The 23,458-nt window shown below is 38.2% G+C and overlaps 1 protein-coding gene across 1 annotated transcript in view; it reads right to left on the bottom strand.

The window, feature by feature from the left end:
• Positions 1-23,458, bottom strand: part of RNF123 (ring finger protein 123) — a 154,554-nt gene that overhangs the window by 84,419 nt on the left and 46,677 nt on the right. Inside the window, exons 21-25 of the mRNA XM_060240086.1 lie at positions 18,380-18,481; positions 15,571-15,677; positions 3,090-3,282; positions 2,084-2,229; positions 1,489-1,572 (exon numbers count right to left, since the gene is read on the bottom strand). Coding sequence (XP_060096069.1) covers positions 1,489-1,572; positions 2,084-2,229; positions 3,090-3,282; positions 15,571-15,677; positions 18,380-18,481 — 632 coding nt within the window. The remainder of the gene's footprint in view (positions 1-1,488; positions 1,573-2,083; positions 2,230-3,089; positions 3,283-15,570; positions 15,678-18,379; positions 18,482-23,458) is intronic.

The following is a 23,458-nucleotide window of genomic DNA, read 5'->3' as shown; positions in this document are numbered from 1 at the left end:
TCTTCATGCAAGCCTAATCACCATACTAAGGCTTTGGGTAACTTCTGAGAAATAACATGGGAACTGCTCGCCACTAGCAGCCACTATCAGTTTCTCAACACAATCCATGCACAGAAATTAGGGGAGATCAGAACTAAAATACTAATGGTACCATGCAGACTTTGGAAAGCTACAGCTCACATAATTTTTTCACAACCACCAATGATATCTTAATCACAGGCACCCCTGCCATTAACACCACAATAGATACCAAAAAAGACAAGCTCAGAGGCTGAGTTGGATCCGATAATCATCATGAAGCAGAGGCCAACATGTTAAAAATGGCTCACAAAAGAATATAATGGGAGACGTAAACTAACACAAAATCATAACTCTCCTTCCCTTTTCACATCTCACATAAGTCTATGGATTTCACATCACGGAAGGGTAAGCACTCACCACTCAGGTGAGCAATTTAATAATCTGGCCCCCAGTATATCACTAGAACTGATCCTTAGATTTAAAGCAGAACTACTCATTAATGCAGTAAAACAGGAGTATCTGTTTTTTCCCCTGTCACAGCTATCAGCAATATTTGGGAGATATATACATATACATATATATATAAGCTGTCTGGAACCATGCTGAAAGGTAGGATATAAATGGTTTAATAAATAAAATAAAATAAAAATAAGGTATTTTTACCAGGGAAACAGCATGGTGAGAAAAAATTAACCACTCTCCTTTCTCTAGTGCTGCAGCCATGATCCAAATCCACCCCATGCCACCTCCTGGTTGCTTTTTAGTATTAAAGAAAACATCAGAAGGTCCAGTCACAGAGCCCTAGGTTCACAGCTTCAAGAGGGGAATGGATAGGCATATGGAGCACAGGTCCATCAGTAGCTATTAGCCACAGCTTATCGTTAGAACTCTCTGCCTGGGGCAGTGATGCTCTGTATTCTTGTGCTGGGGGGGCACAGTGGAAGGGCTTCTAGTCCCACTGCTGGACCTCTTGATGGCTCTTGTTTTTTTGGCCACTGTGTAACACAGTGTTGGATTGGATGGGCCACTGGCCTGATCCAACATGGTTTCTTTTATGTTCTTAGGTCAGCAGGATGTATCAGAATTTTTTTAAATTAAAAAATTGTAACTGAAGTTTTTAAAAGGAAAGCATGTTCAAATATTATAGGTGAAGGGCTTTGTTATTTTAAGAACAATCTTTTGCAATCTGAAAACTATTAATTTACCAGCGTCTAACTTTGCACAAGATCTTTGAAACAAAGGACACATAGCAAGAACTAAGGCTAGAAAAACAGCTAAGTTTTATTCAAGAGAAATTCATTCAAGAGAAATAAAGAAAATGCTCATTCTGTTCTTTCTATGGAGATGGCGAATAAGCCATTACAGTTTCTCAGCCAGTCTTCAGGAAACTAGCAGAAGTGGGACTTGAGACAGCAGTTGAATGAGTCCCAAGGAGAAAAACAGCATATGAACAGGAGGCCTTCTTACCCTCTTTGGGCATCGGCTCATTTTTTCTTCAGTATCTTTCAGTGCCAAAGCATACTCATTCACATCGTCAGAAACACCTACCATCTGAAACACAGGTATTTCCATACACATTATAGTACATATGTAAGAAAAACTTGGCAGCAGAAGTACTCCGTAAGTTGTCAGTTCCTCCTACCAGTCCCCTAATTGTAGCCAGTGCAAAAGCTGCTAGCTCAAAGGCAGAACTACATATAATAGAAGCAGACCTATGTCACTGGATATCAGTAATTGCCAACCAGCACTGAAGTCACAAAATGGAAGGGAGATTTTCAGCAGATAAGGGGTAGGTTATAGGGAGATTCTTGAATCCTTCTTCCACCTGCTACTTCCCCTCTCTCCAAGTCAGTTCTCCCCCTCAACTAGGTTCATTTTCTTCACAAAACTCAACTAATAGAAAAATGGGAGGGGCTGTAAATGGAAGGGGAAGCAATGGGCAAAGGTAAGAATAATCACTTTCTCTCATTTCCCTGCTGGAAATCACACACCTTCCCATTACTAAATACTGCTGTATTGCAGCCTCTGCAGCCCCCCTCACCCCAAAATGAATCCTGCTCACCTTACCAAGCTGCTGATGCACGCTGAGGTTGTACATCATGACTATTCCATCCAAGATTTCCAGCAGAGAGTTCTCTGTTATTGGTTGTTCTGGCTCTTCTGCAGGTTTCCCCAGTAAGAGGCCCTCATTTCCATGGCTGCCTTCAACTGCCATAAAACAGAAGGGAATTCCTGAGCTAGTCATTGTTCATCAGAAACTGTGAAGAAAATGGATCTAGGCTGTTATGAATATTAATTTTGATATTCCTTTTTGAGTGTGAAATACAGTTCTACGGTACCATCAGTCCCAAAGCCAGACATGAATGAAAAGGAACTTCAAAATACCAGGATTCTATATGTAGCTGGTTTTGGTTTATTAATTTATATTTATTTATTTAATAAAAGTCACATCCTACCTCTCAACATAAGTTGCTAAGGCAGCTTCTGCTTATGTATATTGTACTCTTTTGTTTCATTTCTACTTGAAGTTTTGTTTCCTCTTCCTTGCCATTCTCTCTTGGATGTTTGTGTATTCAAGTAATTAAATATCATCTGTGTTATTACCCTCTACAAACTACACAAGTCATCTGCATTAGCTATGCAGTTCTGAAGCATTCAATGAACCCCACCTTCTTGCAACTAGTGCTAGAAAGTGCCATCCAGTCCACAGAAAACTTATGGCATCTCCAAAGGGTTTTCAAGTTCAAGAGGCATTCAGAGGTGGTTTTTCATTGCCTGCCTCTATGTTACAACCCTGGACTTCCTGTGGTCTCCCACCCAAGTACTAACAAGAGCTGATCTTGCTCAGCTTCTGAGATCTGATAAGACTGGGCTAGCCTGCGCTATCTAGGCCAGGGCTGTTTCACCCAGTGAGCCAAATTTCAGACAAGCAATGGTTTCAGTATTTACATGGGATAACAGATAAAATATGATTCCTCACTAATTGTCAAGGTTGTGGTGGTGTGGTGTTACATTCCTGAAACCAGAAGCTACTTTGTTCAGCTACAGTGCAATAAGGTAGTACTCACTGTCCTCTTCTGTCCGCTGTTCCATGTTCAAGGTGCGGACTTTAACTTTCTCCATGGTGCCTGGTGACCGCCTTGGGTTCATAAGGCTAACAGCTGCAGTGCTGAGGAAACGATTAGCTCGCCCCAGAGTGGGTGAACTTAGCCAGCTTGGTCTGGCCAACGCACCTCCAATTGCCAGTGCAGCAGTTGGACGCTGAGGAACAGAGAGACAGAGTCAGAGATATTCAGTTGCATTTGTTCAGATGCATCAGTTCTGCAGTCTGGTTTCACCCATACTTCATGTGTTCCAGATAGTTCAAGGAGTTAACCAAAGCCAAGCAGTCATACAGAAAGTATTTCAAAATACAGTGATCATGGGAGATTTCAATTACCCGGACATCTGTTGGAAGTTCAACTCTGCTAAAAATGAAAAGTCGAATAGATTGCAGACAACTTCCTTTTCCAGAAAGTGAAGAAGGAAACAAGGGGATCTGCTATCTTGGATTTGATTCTCACCAACAAGGAAGAATTGATTGAAGAAGTGGAAATAGTGGGCACCCTGGGCTGTAGTGACCATGTGATTCTGGAATTTACAGTCTTAGGGAAGGGAAAAGCTATACATAGTCAGACTTATAGGTTGGACTTCAGAAAGGCAAACTTCGATAAACTTAGAACTATGCTGGGTAAAATCCCATGGTCAGAAATACTTAGGAGGAAGGGGGTTCAGGAGGGGTGGGAGTTTCTTAAAAGCAAAATACTGAAAGCGTAATCACAGAAGATTCCTATGAGAAGAAAAAATGGAAAAAGCCTAAAGAAGCCGAAGTGGCTCTATAAACAGCTCTCTAAAGATCTTATAATTGGAAGTTTAATCCATGGTTAGTGGCAGATGAAGAAAGTAAGTGTAATATTAAAAATGCAATGGAAAGATATTTTGAGGAGAATAGGAAATCAGATACTTCATTAACAATAATATGGGAAGCAATGAAAGCCACTATTAGAGGTGTGTGTATACAGAATTTGGTGAGATTGAAGAAAGGTAAAGATAGGAAAATTAAAGAAGTAGAAGAAGAAGTTAGAGTATTGGAGGAGAAATTTAGGAAATCTAAGAAGAAGGAGGATAAAGAACAAGTAGTTAGGAAAAGGGAAGAGTTGAATGTATTGGATGTTAATAGGACTACGTTAAAATTATGGTATAACAGACAGAAGTATTATGAGTTTGAAGGGAAAGGAGGAAGAATTTTAGCAAATAAAATTAAGAATTTTCAGGTTAGGAAAAATATTAAGGCAATCAGGAACGATATAGGGTTTTTGGAAACTGAACCTAAAATGATACTGGAGAATTTTATAGAATTTTATAATAAATTGTAAGCAAACAAAGGGATTAAAAAGGAAGATATAGAAAAATTCTGTGAGGGGTTGGAATTTTTAGAATTAAGTGAAGATAGTAGGAAAGAATTAGATAAGGATATAACCGAAGAAGAAGTTAAGGTGGCTATAGATTCTATGCATATGCAATCTGCACCTGGACTGGATGGTTTTAATGCGGTATTTTATAAGCATTTTAAGGATATATTGGTGCCTCATGTGACTGAATTGTTTCAAGGAATTTTGGATGGATCTCCTACACCGCCTACATGGTTGGAGTCGAGATTGGTGTTAATTCCGAAACCTGGGAAAGATCAGACTTTAAGGGATTCTTATAGGCCAATTTCAATTACCAATATGGATTATCGAATATTTGCAAAGGTTATGGCAATGAGACTTAAAAAATGTATAGCACAATTGATAGGGAAAGAGCAATTTGGGTTTATGCCTCAAAAGTATTTAGTAGAGGCAGTTAGGAAGGTGATGGGTATGGTTTATTTAGCTAAAAATAAGGATTTGCCGCTTACGCTTTTGGCGTTGGATATTTATAAGGCCTTTGATTCTGTGGATTGGACATACATGAAGATCATATTTCAAAAGTATAGGATTGGGGAGAAATTTCAAAATATGATTGAGGCAATATATTCTAAATCTAAGGCGTTGATAGGAGTTGGTGGATCAGTAGAGGGTTATGTTCAGGTAATGAGTGGTACGAAGCAGGGATGCCCTTTATCCCCTATGTTATTTATTTTAGCATTGGAACCGTTAGTGAATAAATTAAAAAAGGACAAAAGAATTATAGGCTTTGAAGTTCCAGGGAAAGGAAAATAGATGGGAATCTCTTAACAATGTATGCAGATGACATGATGGTGACAATTAAGGATGTGGAGCCCGCAGTGGCACCTTTAAAAAAGATACTACAGGAATTTGAGGAAGTGTCAGGGTTAAAAGTGAATTTTTCAAAATCTTCGATGATGTGTGTTAATGTAAAACCAGGGTTACAATTAGCAGCTTCAAAAATTTTGGGTATTCCCATAGCAAATAAAATGGTGAAATATTTAGGGGTTAATATTCCTAGGAATATTAAAAAAATATTTGAGTATAATTATAAAAGAATCTGGAGTGGAATTCAAGTTAAAATGAGAGACTGGAGGAAGAGGAAAGAGTCAATTAGTACAAGGAATGCTATGGTTAAAATGTTTCTAGTTCCTAGGTTGACTTATTTATTTTATGTATTGCCTTGGCATATACCAGAATACATACTGAAGAGATGGCAAGGAGATATAGATAGATTTGTTTTTGCATCAAAGAAACCAAGGACAGCTAATAGGTATAGATATTATGGTATTAAAGATGGGGGATTCCCAATATAATTTACTATTATGATGCATATCAATTAAGGCACTTAATGATTTGGTTGGAGGGAGAATTAGGAGAAGAGCTGAACGGGATAGAAAAGGAAAATTTAGAGGTAGTAGGAGGAAAGGAAAGTTTATTTGAGAGAACGAAAAGGAGGAAGAAGATAGGTGATAAATTATCAACCTTTATGGGGCCCAGTAGGGTATGGGGGAAGTGGAAAAAAGAACTCGCTCCGGAGATATCATCTATTACTAAAATGTGGTATTATGATAAATTTGCTCCATTAAGGGGATCGCTGTCAAAGGAAGTAGGAGATAAACTGAAGAGGATTACGATTCGAGAATTGAAAGAGGTTTGGGGTACTGATGGGGTGAAGAAAGAGGAGTATAATATTTTGAATAATATTAATTGGTTGTTAAAAAGTCAAATCTCCTCATTGCTGAAGGAGGAAGAACTTAAAAATATTGGTAAAAGAATTAATACTCCCTTTGAAAACTTGGTGAAAGAGTATAGCGAAGATAAGTCAAAAATAGTTTCAAAATTGTATAAGATTTTATTAGGTACAGGGAAATCCCCGAGAGAATTTTTGAAGGAACATTGGGAAACAGATATTGGAGATAAAATTTTAAATGAAGATTGGGAGAGGATGTTTAGATTACCTCCCTTTGTTACAACATCTAGGTTAGTGCAGGAGCAGGGATTGAAGATGATACAGAAATGGTATTATACACCCATTAAGATGTATTATATCTCTAAATCAGGGAGTAAAAATTGTTGGAGGAAATGTGGAGAAATTGGAACTTTCAGTCACATGTGGTGGGATTGTCCCTTAGTGAAAAAATTCTGGTTGCAGGTTGGCATAGAGATGACAAAGATTATGGGATGGAAAATAAGTATATCTAAAGCAATGGCAATTATTAATTTGGATGGTGTGGGATTAAGATCAAAAGAGGATAGTAAATGGATTAATTTGATGTTAGTAGCAGCAAGACAAGTGATAGCAAGGAATTGGAAAGAAGCTGAGGAATTGACAATTAATCACTGGAGGGATAAAATGAATTATATAATTATTTTGGAGTATTTAACGATGAAGATACGAAGAATGAACGGATTAAAGGTTAGGGAACAGGAGGAGGGGTGGTTTAGGAAGATGGTGAGATATTTGGAAAAGTTTAAACAATTTAAGACGATTGGTTGGTTAATAAGAAAATGAATGGATAAGATGTTTAAATAGAGTGATGGAGTTGTATTTGGATGAAATGTTAATAGTTATAAATTTATGGAATATTATAATGTATCTATGGCCTGGGACTCTCACAGAGGTGGATTGGTGTTGGAATATATAACAATAAAATTTAAAAAATAATAATAATAATAAAGACTTGAGATAAAAAAGACTCTTTTAGGAACTGGAAGGAAGGCCTTATAACCAAGGATGAATATAAACAAATCACCAGTGCTTGTAGAGAAAAAGTTAGGAAAGCTAAAGTTCAGTATGAGCTTAGGCTGGCCAAAATGCTAAAAACAAAAAAAAGGGTTCTTTTCTTATGTTCAGAGTAAGAAAAAGAGCAAGGACATGATAGGCCCATTGTGAGGGCAAGAAAATGAAATTGTAACAGGTAACGAAGAGAGGGCGGAACTGCTCAATTCCTACTTTTCCTCAGTCTTCTCTTCTGAGGGGAGCGGTGCTCAACATGGCAAAAACAGAACATATAAGGAGGGTATGAAGTTCCAACCTAGGATCAGCATAGGGGAAGTACATAAACACCTAGCTTCTTTAAATGAAACTAAGTCTTCAGGGCCAGATGAATTGCAGCCAAGGGTTCTAAAAGAGCTTGCGGATGTAATTTCTGAGCCTCTGGCTATTATTTTTGAGAATTCTTGGAGAACAGGAGAGGTGCCGGAAGATTGGAGGAGGGCGAATGTCAGCTTGACATCTTTACCTGGAAAAGTTTTAGAACAAATCATCAGTCGGTCCTGGAACATTTAGAAAGAATGGATGATTTTCTCAAGAACAAGTCATGTCAGACTAACCTGATCTCTTTTTTTGAGAAAGTGACTACCTTGCTGGATGGGGGGAATACTGTAGATGTCGTTTATCTTGATTTCAGTAAAGCTTTTGATAAGGTTCCACATACTACCCTTGTTGACAAGTTGGTAAAAGTTGGTAAAATGTGGTTTGGATCCTGTTACCGTTAGGTGGATCTGTAACTGGTTGACAGATCACACCCAAAGAGTACTTGTGAATGGTTCCTCATCCTCTTGGAGGGGAGTGACAAGTGGAGTGCCTCAGGGATCTGTCCTGGGTCCTGTTTCGTTCAACATCTTTATCAATGATTTGGATGAAGGAATAGAGGGAAAGCTTATTAAATTTGTCAATGATACTAAATTGGGAGAGGTTGCAAACACAGAAGACAGAAACAGGATACAGGATGATCTTGAAAGGCTGGAAAAATGGGCTATAATCAATAAAATGAATTTTAACAGGGATAAATGTAAAGTTCTGCATTTAGGTAGGAAAAATCCCATGCATAGTTATAGGATGGGGGAGACTTGTCTTAGCAGTAGTATGTGCGAAAAGGATCCAGGGGTCTTAGTGGATCATACGCTGAACATGAGTCAGCAGTGTGATGCGGTGGCTAAAAAGGCAAATACAATTTTGGGCTGTATCAACAGAAGTATAGTGTCCAGATCACGTGATGTGATAGTATCGCTTTACTCTGCTCTGGTAAGACCTCACCTGGAGTACTGTGTTCAGTTTTGGGCACCACATTTTAAGAAGGATATAGACAAGCTGGAACGGGTCCAGAGGAGGGCGACGAAGATGGTGAAGGTTCTGGAGACCAAGTCTTATGAGGAAAGGTTGAAGGAGCTGGGGATGTTTAGCCTGGAGAGGAGGCGGATGAGAGGTGATATGATCACCATCTTCAAGTACTTGAAGAGCTGTCATATAGAGGATGGTGTGAAATTGTTTTCTGTGGCCCTGGAAGGTAGGACCAGAACCAATGGGTTGAAATTAAATCAAAAGAGTTTCTGGCTCAACATTAGGAAGAACTTCCTGACCATTAGAGCGATTCCTCAGTGGAACAGGCTTTCTCGGGAGGTGGTGGGCTCTCCTTCCTTGGAGGTTTTTAAACAGAGGCTAGATGGCCAACTGACAGCAATGAAGATCCCGTGAATTTAGGGGGAGGTGTTTGTGAGTTTCCTGCATTGTGCAGGGGGCTGGACTAGAGGTCCCTTCCAACTTTATGATTCTATCTCTTGCCTAGAAAATGTATGGTAGGCATCACACAGTGGAAGCAGAAACATAATAAAACCTTAAGCAGATAGTTCAGGTTGCACCCCCTCTGGTGTATCTCTATAGGATGATTTTGGTCCATATGATAGTTTACAGACTGCACTGTAAAATATGTGACTTAAGCATCAGCTAAAATTTATACTGGAACCAAAAAGAATATGGGCTTTTATACCCTGATTTTCCCTACCTTAAGGAGTCTCAAAATTACAACTGCCGAGCTGAACTGCTTCTCAGAAGGGGAGCAGGTTGGAACTTCTGTTCGGGGTAGTGGAAGGCAATCTAATGCCTACTGCCTACTTTTCTCAGTCAGAGATTAGTCCAAGATATGCACAGGAAACTTTGAGGAAAATTACTTTGGCTAAAAGGGAGTCCTGGGGGAGGGGCTCCTTTGAGGCTTTGAAGGGTCTCTGGAGACGAGTTGCATTTTCATCATCTGCAGAAGTTTCCAGAGTAATTTATTTGACTTAAGCTCGACAGGATCCTAATCTTATTTGATACTACTAAATATCTAAAGCTATACAAGACCAGTGTTGATCTGGATAACTACAGAAAATGTGTAGATCGCTATCTTTCATTCCGGGACTAATTAAAGTTAAACAAAATAAAATCAGAAGGTGGGAAATTGAAATCTAGAAAGCTTGGAAGAAGACGGGGAGAAGGGGCGAAATTTGGACTTTGTAAATTTAAAGGACAGTGTTAAAAACTGGAAAGGAATTTATTGTTTAGTCTACTTGCGGTTTTTGAGAAAAAGCCCCATCGTCATAGAACTGCAGCTCCCACAGTCAACACAGGAAATACGTCAAGCATCATGAGATCTCTCTACCAGCGAAAACGGGATTTGGTGGCAAGTAAAGCAGAAAGCATTAGATGAAAAAGGGAAATCATTGAAGCAGCCAGCCTACTCTAGGACTATAATATCATATAAAAACATTTGCGGCCATTGCAAGGAGGCCAAAATTTAAATAAAACTTTTAAAGTGTTCGGGACACTAAAAATTGGTGGAGCCGACAGAGGTGATGATTATAAGGTAAATGCTATTAGACATTATTGCTAATAACTATTTTAGAAGCCTCTAGAGGAAAAGGGAAAAAAAAATTAAAGTGAGGCAGAAAGTCACGACCGCCATTTTGGAGAAAATAAAAACTTTAAAAATAAATATCTGAGCCCAGAAGGCTCTGAGGACAGCGAAATTAGGCTTCTTTTAAACCTGATAGCTGAAATTTAATTTGGTGAGGTCAAATTTTTAGGTGTTTTTACATGTCAGATCACAAGCAAACCCGTGCAAGGACTGCTTCACTGGAGAAAATGCAGGACCAATTGGATGCAATGGAAGCCAGGATAATGAAAGGGATGAAGGAGATGATAACTGCTTCGAAAAAAGAAATTAGAAAAGATATTGAAGAGCTAAAAAATGATATAGAGGATCTCAGAAATGAGACTGTGGTAACATCAAAGAAAGTGCAAGAGGTGGAAGGGAGAGTGAAAGTACATGATTCCACCTGGTTAAAAATACAAGAAAAAGTGGCAATTCATGACTGCAAACTGATGGAGACTCAGATACGTCTGAGAGGAGTACCTGAGGATGAAGAAACTGACTTGAAAGAATATATAATAAAAATAATTGCAGAAGATCCTGAAGGGACTAGAAACATGTATGACTATATGTATAGCGTGAATTCACTTTATGCTAAAAAAAATAATCTACCAAGAGATGTGGTTATAAGATATATGACAAAAGAAATGGTGGGAAAAATTATGAATAAAAATTTTGAAAAGACACTGTTAGTGGGAGGCAGCAGAGTAAGAATTATGGAGTTGCCAAAACAAGTGATAAATGACAGAAGAGCATATAAGAAACTGACAGAAAAATTATGGGACAATGAAATGAGGTATAGATGGATAATACCTGAAGGTTTGAGCTTTGAACTTCAAGGAAAAAGGATTACAATTAAAAACACACAGGAATTGCATAGATTTTGTGAAGAACATAAAGAATTTGCACCATGATGGATTACAAATTATTATCTTGGAATGTAAATAGACTAAATTCACCACAAAAAAGAAAGGCAACGTTTTATTGGGTTAAAAAGCAAAATTGTAATATAGTTTGTTTACAATAAGTACATATTAAACAAAAGGATTACAAATTTTTATGGAATAAGCAATTGGGACTAGAATTTCATTCATTGGCTGAACAGAAGAAAAGGGGAGTGATTTTTTTATATTAAACAAGAATTGGACCCGAAATTAGTGTTTAAAGATAAAGATGGAAGATTTGTAGTGGTAGAAATAATATTAAATGCAAAAAAAAATTGTTATTGGGACTGTCTGCACCAAATGGAGCAAAGGATGCTTTTTTAAAAGACATACAACAATTTGATGAAGTGACATATGATCAAGTTTTGATAATGGGGGACTTTAATGGAACAATTAAGAATACACTGGATAGGTCTGGGGGGGGCGGAAATAATGAGGAAGGAAAATTGCCAAAGTCTTTTTTTTAATGGGTCAAACAAGAAAACCTGGAAGATATATGGAGAAAATTTAACCCTGGAGTGTGGGACTATACCATAATACTTTTTCCAGAATTGACATGTTGTGGGATACTAAGGATTTAGGCCTTATAACAAAGAAAATAGAGATTTTACCTAAAATAGGGGCTGATCATAACTCAATAATGTGGATTACAAAATTGTCTAAATAGTCGAGAAGATGAAGATTAAATGAAGATTTACTACAGAATAAAGAAATAGTGACATCTCTAGAAAACGAAACTAAAGCTTTCTTCCAAGTAAACAAGAAGATATAGAATTTCAGACGGTGTGGGATGCTTATAAAGCAGTAATGAGAGGAATATTGATTACATTGAATAATAAAGACAAGAGGGCAAAAGAAAAACAGATGCTGGACATTCAAAATGCAATAAAGAAAAAAGAAAGGGAACTGAGAAAAAGGCCAGGGGAAAAGAAAATTATGAGGGAGATTGCAATATTACAAACACAAATGAGACATTTGTTAAATAAAGAACTGGAATGGAATCTGAAAAGATTACAGCAGAAATCTTTTGAGGGAGCAAATAAATCTGGAAAATATTTGGCCTGGCAACTAAAAAAAAAGAGAGAAAGCAAAATTATTAATACAATTGTGGTTGATGGAAGAGAGGTGGTAGATCAAGAAGGAATAAAAAGAGAATTCTTTAAGTATTATGCTAAATTATTTAAGGGTATTAAAATAAAGAAAGAAAAGATGGAAGTGTATTTACAAAATAGTAAAATAGCACCCTTAACAGAAAATATGGAAAAAATTTTGAATGATCCAATTGAAAAAATAGAAATTGAAGCAGTGATTAATGCAATGAAAAATGGAAAGGCACCTGGGCCAGATAGATATATAGCTAATTTTTTTAAAACCTTCAAAGAGGAGTTAATACCGAAACTTTAGAAACTGATGAACATGATAAGAATAAAAGGGAAAATACCAAATACATGGAAGGAAGCTGTTATTTCGTTAATTCCAAACGAAGATAGAGATGTCACGAATGTAAAAAATTATAGACCAATCTCACTATTAAATAATGATTATAAAATATATACAAGAATATTGGCAGAACAGCTTAAACAACATCTGACAAATTTTATAAAGGAGGATCAAGCGGGGTTTCTCCCCAAAAGGCAAATAAGAGACAATATTAGAACTTTTGTAAATATTGTAGAATATTATGAAAGACATCCAGAAAAGGAAGTAGCATTATTCTTTGCGGATGCAGAGAAAGCATTTGATAATTTAAATTGGGACTTTATGTTTGCAGTAATGGAGAAAATGGAGCTGGGGGAAAACTTTATAAGGATGATAAAAGCAATATATACTGAACAACGTGCAAGGCTATGTATAAATGCAGATCTTACAGAAGATATGATAATTAGCAAAGGTACAAGACAAGGCTGTCCGCTTTCCCCACTGTTGTTTATAATGACTCTTAAAATCTTACTGATGCAAATCCAAGAAGACAAAGAAATAGAAGGATTAAAAGTAAAAGGATTTACTTATAAATATAGATGATATAATGTTTATAAATGAAAATCCCATACAAGTAACACCTTTGTTGTTAACTAAAATACAAGAATATGGAGAATTGGCGGGACTTTATATTAATAAAGAAAAATCAAAACTTCTATGTAAAAATATGCAAGTAAATAAACAAAAGGAATTGCAGAAGCTAGCTGGTTGTGAAGTTACCTCTAAGGTAAAATATTTGGGTGTGGCGATAACAATGAAGAATATTGATTTGTTTAAAAACAATTATGAGAAGCTATGGAATAAAATGGATGAAGATATGATAAAATGGAATAAACTTAATTTGTCATTGCTGGGCAGAATAGCTGCAATTAAAACGAATATTCTGCCAAGAATAATGTATTTGTTTCAAACTATTCCGATTGTGAAAGACAGTAAACAATTTAATAGATGGCAAAGAAAAATCTCAGAGTTTGTGTGGGCTGAGAAGAAATTAAAAGGATTAAAATGAAAATTTTAACAGATGCAAAAGAGAGAGGTGGATTCCAATTACCAGACTTAAAATTATATCATGAAGCAGTTTGTTTAGTGTGGATAAAAGAATGGATGATGCTGTTAAACAAAAACTCTTAGCGTTGGAAGGTCATGGAAATAAATTTATATATATTATGGGGAAAAAAGATGGATGTTTTTTTTCTCACCATTATATAAGAAACAACTTGTTAAATAAGTGGATGAAATATAAGAAATATGGGGATGAGAGAAAGCCGTTATGGATAGTGCCAGCAGAAGTAATAAAAACAACAGCTGAGATGGGTGAAGAAAAGTGGTTGTCATATAACCAACTATTAAAAATACAAAGTGGCAAAATAGAATTGAAAACTGTTGAAGAACTGAATAATAAATATGATTGATTTCAAATGCAACAAATAAAGAGCTTGGTGGAAAAGGATATTAAAACTGAAGGAATAAGGAAAGAGCAAACAGAAATGGAAAGAGTTCTGCTTGGCGATAATGAAAAATTAATTTCAAAACTATATAAATTACTTTTAAAATGGTCTACAGAAGATGAAGTAGTGAAATCTCAAATGATAAAGTGGGCAATTAATGTAAATAAAGAAATACAGATGGAAACTTGGGAACATTTGTGGAAGAATTCTATTAAGCTTTCGACATGCCACAATATTAAAGAGAACTGTTTTAAAATGATGTATAGATGGTATATGACTCCTAAGAAATTGGCAAAGATGAACAATAAGATGCCAGATGTAATAAATATGAAGGTTCTTTCTACCATATGTGGTGGACTTGTGAAAGAGCAAAAAAGTATTGCAGATGATTCAACAAGAAATTTCTAGGATCTTGGGATATGAATTTAAGAAAGTTGCAGAGACTTTTCTGTTGGGATTACAAATGGAAAAATTTCCAAAAGAAGATAGAACTATAATTTGGTACTTGCTTTCAGCTGCTAGGACATTGTCTGCGCAGTTGTGGAAGCAAGAAAAAATACCAGAGAAATTGGGATTGGATTGTAAAAGTTATGACATGGAGTAAAATGGACAAATTAACAAGAATTTTAAGATGGAGTGGAAAAAGTTTAGAAGATATGTAGAAAAAGAGTAGAAAGTAAAAGGACATTGGACAATTTTTGATAATGATTAAGTATTAGAAGGAAGAAGGATATTAATCTTTTTTTTATTAGTTAAGGGTACCTTTAAATATTAGTATTTTAAGTAAATAACACCGGCGGGGGTCAAGTAACAGGGGGAGGGGTGGTTAGAAAGTAATATATGGGATAGATAAAAAGAAGTTTTTATCTATCCCATATATCAACTTTATCAACCAGTCCAATAACATATTAGGGTCAATGTATAGGTGTGACGGGGACTGGAGAGTGGCGGCCCCTTTAAGAGGCCAGGAGCTGCCGAGTTAGGGAGAACAGCTGCATGAGCAGCCAGGTGCAGGGAAGAAGAGGATAAAAAGAAACGGAGTGGGGGTTGTGGGAGGTTGGTTGTATGGAAGAAGGGAAGAAAAATAAACGGTGTAGCAGCAATGAGAGGTCTTGGTCTCCTCCTTTCCATGACAATAGGTTCTTCCTTGCTTGCCCTGCTCTGTGCCCATGTACATTTTCAAATGGAGCACTTCAGATACCATTCCATACAATGCTTTCAGAACTGCCCTTGGTTATAAATGCCTCTGAGGATGTTAATTTTGAGATGGCTTCTGACACATACCTTACTATTACTCTTATCAGACTGGTGAAAGGACATCCCATTTAACAGAATTTGCAAAGGATGAGTTGTTATGGCACATTAAAAAACTTCCTGTTAATTCACTTTTTTCCACTACTCAAAACAATTTGTCTTCCCTAACTTAACAGGTGCACATCCATTTCTATTCCTTCTCTATCAAAAGATCCATACATTTACAATCCTGCTCCATTTCACACAGCATTGCCAAGCTCACTTGTGATGTTGACACTGCTGACTCTTCATCTTCATCGAGGTCATCCATGGTCACAGCCTGTAACTCTGCTGGGTCAATCAGAATATTTGCCTTTGAGGCCAAATCATCTGTATGAAGAAAAGAAACAGTTACATTCCCAGGTGCCAATGTCCAAATTGCCCATTGTTTCCCACCTCTCCCACATTATAAAGAGCAGAAACTCAGAGGGATTTCAAAGGTGGATGTTCTATAACACATCAGAAATTTCAGTACTAATAACAATACTGCATCATCTTTAATTCATCTGGTTTAGAACATGACTAAAACACAGTTCCTAAAACTGCTTCTTAGAAGTAAAATAGCAGCTTTCATTTTTATCAGAAAACAGAGATGAGGATTTATGGCATGGAAACCACCCTCTGAATCCCTCCTACATGGAATCTTGAGGAGGGAACTGGGATTTTCTTGCTCCAGTTTAGTTGATGTTCTAAGTAAGAATACATCAGACACAAGCAATGGTGTAACGATGTGGGGAATGCTTGCTATTGTGGAATCCCACTCGGATAGCTTTCATTCATGTAACCTACATCTCTCCCTTTTTCCTCCCCTATTTATGTTAGAAGACATCTATGAAACTATATCCTTTGAGCCTAACTCTCTTCAGACACAAGTTATCTGACATAATGACCTCAGAATACTCTCACTACTGCTGTTCAATCCTGGTTTGCATGCAAAAACATCACACCTTTTTAAAAGTAGTACCACAAACTGGTCTTTTGGGCAGATCTGATTTCAGAAGACTGTGCCTTTTGTGCAGGGAACAGTATAAATAATTTTCAGGTTTAAATCTTGCAATGTGTTATTGAGTATGATTAGGAAGACGCACATAGCCTATGCACAGGTTTGTGTGAATAAGCCCACATTCGAATTTGAGTCCAAATCTACACTAGAATAGCATGAGCCTTAAAGAACTATCATCCTTCCACTTCCCCTCACTTAAAACTCCCAAAAGATCAAAAACAGAAACAGGGACCTGCACTCTTTCTCTCATGGACAGAGAAACAAATGCCTTAGAAGAAAAGGTTAAACATTCCCTCTCTTCCCACTTCTACAAGTCCTCTATAAACAGCTCCATTTCTCCTTAATAGCTAAGTCAGGTGAGTCTGTGGAAATTCTGAACAAATGCCTGGATATGGTAGTGGGATGGATGAGGGACAATAAACTTGAATCTCAATCCAAATAAGACTGAGATGCTGCTGGTCACTGAGGACTGAGGAATTACTTGAGAACTGAGGAATTAGCCTGCCCTGGAGAAGGGCTTTTTCAGTAGTGGCACCTTGCTCATAGAATGCCTTTCCCATTAAGGATTTCCTGGCACCCACATTGCTTTCTCTTAGATGCCAAGCCAAAGCATTTTAGTTCACCCAGACTTTTAATTAAGGGGTTGATTTTTATATTATTATAGTCTGGAAACTGTTGTAAGCCATCTGTGGTCAGTTTTAATGATCTAAAATGTTTTTATGTTGGGATGTGGCTTTCTTAACACTGAATTTTAAAATACTTTAATGTTTTGTTTTTATTATTTTTATTTTGTAAGCGGCTTTGGGCAGATTCCTGAAGAGGTGGCATGTAAATGTTCTAAATAATAAATCTAAATCTAAATTTAGAAAAATAAATCTGAAGTCACTTCCATCTTGAGATGAGACAGAGTTCTAAATCTGAAGTCACTTCCATCTTCTTTAACTAATAAAAAAGCCCCTGGAAAAAGAAACTGCATTCAATGTACAGGTCAGTCCCCTAAAAGAAGATACAAAGTGGAATGGAACAACTTCTCTCAAGCCTATCTGGATGAAGACTGGGAGGATCAGATGTGTTATCTGAAATAACAGGCATACCCTATCATGTAAATTGCACTACTTTAGTAACCCAGTTACTGATTCTCAGTGTTTCAACTGCTCTCTGTAGATTTTGCCCTTGAGGTTACTGTTACAACAGAAAGAGTAGAGGCTCAAAACCTTTGGGAAGCAGAAAAATTTATCCAGGAAGAGGGGGAAAACTGGGTAGTGAATTCTAGCTGCTGTTCCTGGATGAACAATACCCAGATTTAGAGGTTCATAAACAGTCTTTTCAACATAATTTAGAGTTCGGATTTCACATTCTCTTATCTCGACCAAACACATGGCCAGGCAGCCCCAGTGCCCTTAAGCATGGTTCTGCTGATTTCAAGAGCACCTGAGAGTGGGGAAAAGAAAGTATTAATAATCAGAGTCACACAACCCAAGAGGCATCAGCTGCTACTTAATCTTCAGGTCCCAAGAGAACAGTTCTTATTCTCAGACCCAGAGGCCATTCACATATCCTTGAAGAGGACTGAACTATTTAAATTAGTTGGAACAGATTTATATGCAAATTAACAAGTCGAAAAAATTACCACACTTATGTCATGGCTGCTTTTTAATATTCAAGATAAAATATATGATCAACATGGAAGGTCACAAGCTAGGATAACTGACCATCTGAAGGCTACTTCAGATCCTTTTTCAGCACCTGCCAATTAGAAACTTATTCATGGTACTTAACTGTTCATATTCCCAGCTGTAAAAGTGAATTTTTTTTCAGATGAATCCAAACACTATACTGGCCTAGAAACCAGCAGCCTTCTAAATAAAATTAAGAGGCAAAACCAGAGCTAAAGGCAGCAGCTCCTCAAAGCTGTGACATTCTTTCCCCACCTTTTCTTTCTTTCAATTGTTTTTCCTGTGTTTGCACTAAAGGCTCTTGAGGCAGGATTTCTATGCCATTATTTTCACATGACAGAACAAGCACTTGCCTTTGAGGGTCTTCTTGAGATGAGACAGAAGTCCCCCAAGTCTCTGGAGGTCAAAGTAATCCACTTTCCCATTATAGAAGAGCTGAGGGGGGACATAAGCATCTGTAGGAAAGGTAAAGAGGATGCATTTAGTGAAATGATCAAGCAAGATCCACCCTTCATTTAGTGAAACTCTAAGAACACTTTCCTGCAAGTAAGCCCCATTGAATAGACCTGAGCAGGCCTGTTTAGAATTGCTGTAATTGAGAGCACGCCACTGTGATGGCTGATCCTAGTCATTCTCCACCCACCCCACCCCACCCCCAAAAGACAGTGGCACCACCAGGATTTAGGTAGTGCTGCAAGACAGCAACATTATTGGGACTTATGATGCCATCTGCCTTTTAAGGAATCTGATGTTTTACTGCTTCTATGTTGGTTTCAATTTTTTTTTGTGTGTACCTGATGTAAACCACCCTGAGCCCAACCATCAGAAGGGGCAGTCAAAAATCTAATAAATAATAACAAATAATAATGGTTCTTTGGACCCATTTAGATAACAACTCTTTCCTCCTGTACACAAGAGAAAGGAGTTTTATGGTGTGGGTTGCTAGATAGCAGAAACGCTCAAAATGAATATTAAAGAAAACTGACCCAAAGTGTATTACTGAAGCTAACAACACACAATTGTTGATCTCCAAATGGGAAACCATTGCAACGTGTTTACAGAACATTTTGGACAGCATTGTAAAGCAGACTCCATATTAGAAGTATTAGCAAACCTTTGTCACTTTTGCTTTGCTTACTTTCCCCTTTTTTCACTGGAATACTGATAGGATTTGGGGGAAAATGCATGTGACCACAAGCAACTTGCATCAGTAACTTTCATGGAGGGGGTACCTAACAGGGAAATGTACCTCAGGAGAGAATCAGTATTTTTTTTTTAATCTGGATATCAGGGAGCTAAAAAATATTGGTATTCCTGTTTATCCAGATTCGAAATACTGGTTTGGCATTTGAATCTGGTTATATTTCTGGGACTCTGGTAATATTCTGCTCCATTATTCCCCATGGGGAATTATTCCAGACTGCTGTAGAAGCTGTTTTTCTGAGCAAATGTACCAAATTGTTGCAGAGCTGCTGGTGCCTGTTCATTAAATAACCACCAAGTTTCACGTGGATTGAACCAAGAGGTTCAGTTCTATGGGCCCCTGAATAATCATCCTCCATTATTTCCTATTTGGGGGTGGGGGGAATTCCATGCATTCTCCAGCACAAAGAATAGCCAGACACAAGAGCAAGTAACACTGGCCAAAAGCCTCTCAAAACCAATAAGCCCCCAGAACCAGTGCACAAGCAGGGAATCCCAGAAGAAGTAAAGGACAATGTGGCAAACCTAACGCAATAAATGTGCAACCTGAAAATCCAAGCCAACGTTGAACCAGAGAATTCTCTAAAACAAACAGAATTTGAACTGTTCTAATTTCAAGAAACGTAAAATTGGAAATTCCAAGCTAACATACAACTGAAGAATCAAAGACAATCTAAGACCTGAGAATCCACAGCAATCCACAAACCCAATACAAACCAACTAAAAAAAAACCAACACAATGTTGCAAGACCAAAAGAAGATTTCAAAGGACAGAAATCAAAGACAAACCAACATTGCAAGCCAATGAAAAGACAGAGAGAGACAGATTTTTTTTAAAAAAAAATAGTATGGTTACTCCTGAATATTTCCAAGATTTTTGGGACCTATTTCTAGGTATCCCAGAAGCTCCTGGATATCATCCAGATATCTGAGGCAGCAGGAGCTCAATTATTCAGCCTCCCTTGCATACTGCTCACATTAATAAGATCTTTACTGTTGATTAATTCACTATTAATTAATAAGATATTTACTGCTTGCTGCTTATCTCAGCAGTTTTTTTGCTATACTGACTGCCAAATACTATTTCAGAGGGTAGTTGTATTGGACTGCAGTACAACTGTCCAGTTCAAGCCCAGTATCACCTCACTTCTTGTTGGTCTCTAAGATGCTGAAGGACTTGAATCTAACTGTTCTATCAAATATCAGTCATTCAATTCCCAGCCAAACAGTAGAGCCAGTGCTTCAGGTCTGCCAGCAATCATCACAGAAAATTGAGCAAGATTGATAGCTAGATCAATAGCTAGAATGAAGAATACTGGGAAGAGCATCAGGCAAGCTATCTACATAGTTTGCAAGAAGCAGGTGCTAATCTAGGGAAACACTGCACCAGTGACTGTCAGGCCCCAACTAATGATCCTTAGAATCTGCCTGGCTGACTCATCCATAGTGGTGCATTTAGTGGGGTACTGACCCTTACAAGACATAGCCTGAGCAGGGCTGTGAGATGAGATGTTCCAAGCTGCTAAGTATGTACCATGCAGATGTCTGGCTTGAGCTTCAGCAAATAGTCACAGTCCTTACTGGTTTTGTTTTTCGTTTGTTTGTTTTGGTGGGGGAAGTCCACAGTCAGGTCCTGGGGGAAGGTCAATAGTTCCTGAATTCTGCCTCCTAGATGCTAATCTCCAGTGCTCTCTAAGGATTCCCCCCAGTGCTCAGATGAACACATAAAGCTGCCATATACTGAATGGGACCATTAGTGCCTTAAGGTTAGCACAGTCTAATCAGGCTGGCAGTGGGTCTCCAGTGTCAAGTCTGTATAAAACTCTGGTCAAGTCTGTATCTAACTTTGGCTCAGGGGAAAGGCACCCTGGGTAAAGCCAAACTGTATTCCATTGCTGCTAGCTTGAACTCTCCTTTCCCCCCTCCTTTCCTTTGTTATGTAGTTATGCTTTGAAATGGGAATATGTGAACGTTTTATCTGAGCCTTCTCAGGCCTAGCTCAGGGGGAGGCTGGAGCTGACAACGCTTAAGGCCAAAGTAGGCCTGAGAACGAAATGGTAACATCAATGTGTGAATGTGCCCTGCATAGTCCCCCCTCCCTAAAGAATCCCTTTGAAGTGTACCTTATATGATTGCATTCTATTGTATGATCTTTAGTCTTTCAATAACAACCTAGCCGAGAACAACAGTATCAATAAACTAGTTATTTTGTTTCAACAATGACTCGTTATTGAATCTGCCGACTTGACACTCCAGGATCTCAGGTCAAGGTCTTTCACATCACCTACTACCTGATTCTTTTAAAAGGAGATGTGAGGGATTGAACCTGGCATCTTCTGCATGCCAGGTGGATGCTCCACCACTGAGCCATGACCCCTTCCCATGATGAGTTCTGTGGGGGGGGATCATCGTCCTCTTCCTCCTCTTCCTCTAAGGAGAAGGTCTGCTCCCCCTCTAGGGTTCAGCTTTGGCATGTTCTGACATCAGTGAACTGGTTGCAAGATTTCACTGGGATACATAATCTTTACAATGGATAAATCCTTTCTGTGAGGCTGATTACAGGGTGCAGGAGGAGAATTTGGACACTGCTTAGAAGCTGTTCTGCAATATTACACAGGGTCTAGTATTAGCCTACTATTATCTCCTACATGAAGCTACAGCAAAAGAAATTCCAGACAATGTCAGTTTTATGTCATCAGGATGCTAATTACATACAGTTCTACCTTTCCTTTGTTACCAATCAAGAAACAGTGGTCTTGCCTCTGAACCTCTCTTTGTAAGCTACAATTGAGTGGACGAGAACAAACCCCATGAAATGGATCCTGACAAGAATGAAATGATGATGACCAGCAGCCCTTATAATAAAAGTTAGGCACAGTTCAGAAGTAATCCAACCATGGTTTAGCATTATGTGAATGAAACTTTAAGGAACTTGGGGTGTTCTTGTGCAATTCCTCTTTACTGGTGAACTATCATTTTCTTATTTTCATTAAACTGTGGTTCACCCTAGAAAATTGGATTTCCAAAACTGAGAGCAAACCATAATCTGAAACCCTGGTCTTCAGGGAAGGAAAAACCATAGTTTGTCAGTTCAGATACAACGCCAGATCATGTGTGATGCCCCTTAACTATTCACACAGAGTGTCTACCACCCTCTACAACCTCTATTATTCAGATTCTGGGTTATAAGTAAGTCAAAACATCACACTCATATCACCACTCTTCTTGTCTCTTAAAATATACAGAAAGTCATGGTCATTTCACATCTCAGGGCCTCTCTCTCACTTCCAGAGACATCCACAGACAGGGTAGCCCAGCCCCCTTTAATAACAGCCTCCCACTCACAAAGAGTTACTGAGGCTAGGGCTCAAACACTGTTCCATTCACTCAATGCCACCATTTATTCATATCCCACCATATATGTATAGATCACGATATTAAATTGTGTATCTGTGTTTGCTTCTTTCCCTTTAACATGCAGCCCATAGCGTTAAACAAGACAAGAAGTTAACCTTTATTTATGGTGTGAACATAACACAGAGGAATGTAAGATAACATTTCGCTTCTGCTGAGCTTTTGAACAGAGATCCTGTTCAAAGAGAACAGAGATCAGCCTGCTCTAAGCAGCTCTTCTGTACAGTTCCACTCAGTCAGACATTCTCCTTCCCCCTCCCTCCTCAGCTCCCCTGCTGCCAACTTCTAATTGCCATTCTTAACTGCTGTTTCCAACCATCTCACCAACATTCAATCAGCTCTCATTGTTTGCTCTAAGGGAGAAGCAGAACCTATCCTGTTCATCACATCATGGTTTTTTGAAAATCCTGATGACTAACTAGCTTCTAGGACATGAACAGAAAGGGGAGATGAGAGTTCAAACCTTAATGAGAATCATTCAGAGTTGGCAGCATTTACTCTAGAGGAGGAGGAGGAGGAGGAGGAGGAGGAGGAGGAGGAGGAGGAGGAGGAGGAGGAGGAGGAGGAGGAGGAGGAGGAGGAGGAGGAGGAGGAGGAGGAGGAGGAGGAGGAGGAGGAGGAGGAGGAGGAGGAGGAGGAGGAGAAGAAGAAGAAGAAGAAGAAGAAGAAGAAGAAGAAGAAGAAGAAGAAGAAGAAGAAGAAGAAGAAGAAGAAGAAGAAGAAGAAGAAGAAGAAGAAGAAGAAGAAGAAGAAGAAGAAGAAGAAGAAGAAGAAGAAGAAGAAGAAGAAGAAGAAGAAGAAGAAGAAGAAGAAGA

The sequence above is a fragment of the Heteronotia binoei genome, chromosome 5 (genome assembly GCF_032191835.1).
Source record: "Heteronotia binoei isolate CCM8104 ecotype False Entrance Well chromosome 5, APGP_CSIRO_Hbin_v1, whole genome shotgun sequence".
In the NCBI taxonomy this organism is placed as follows: Eukaryota; Metazoa; Chordata; class Lepidosauria; order Squamata; family Gekkonidae; genus Heteronotia; species Heteronotia binoei.
Note: the sequence above shows the minus strand (reverse complement) of the source record. Positions and strands in the feature narration are given on the sequence as shown.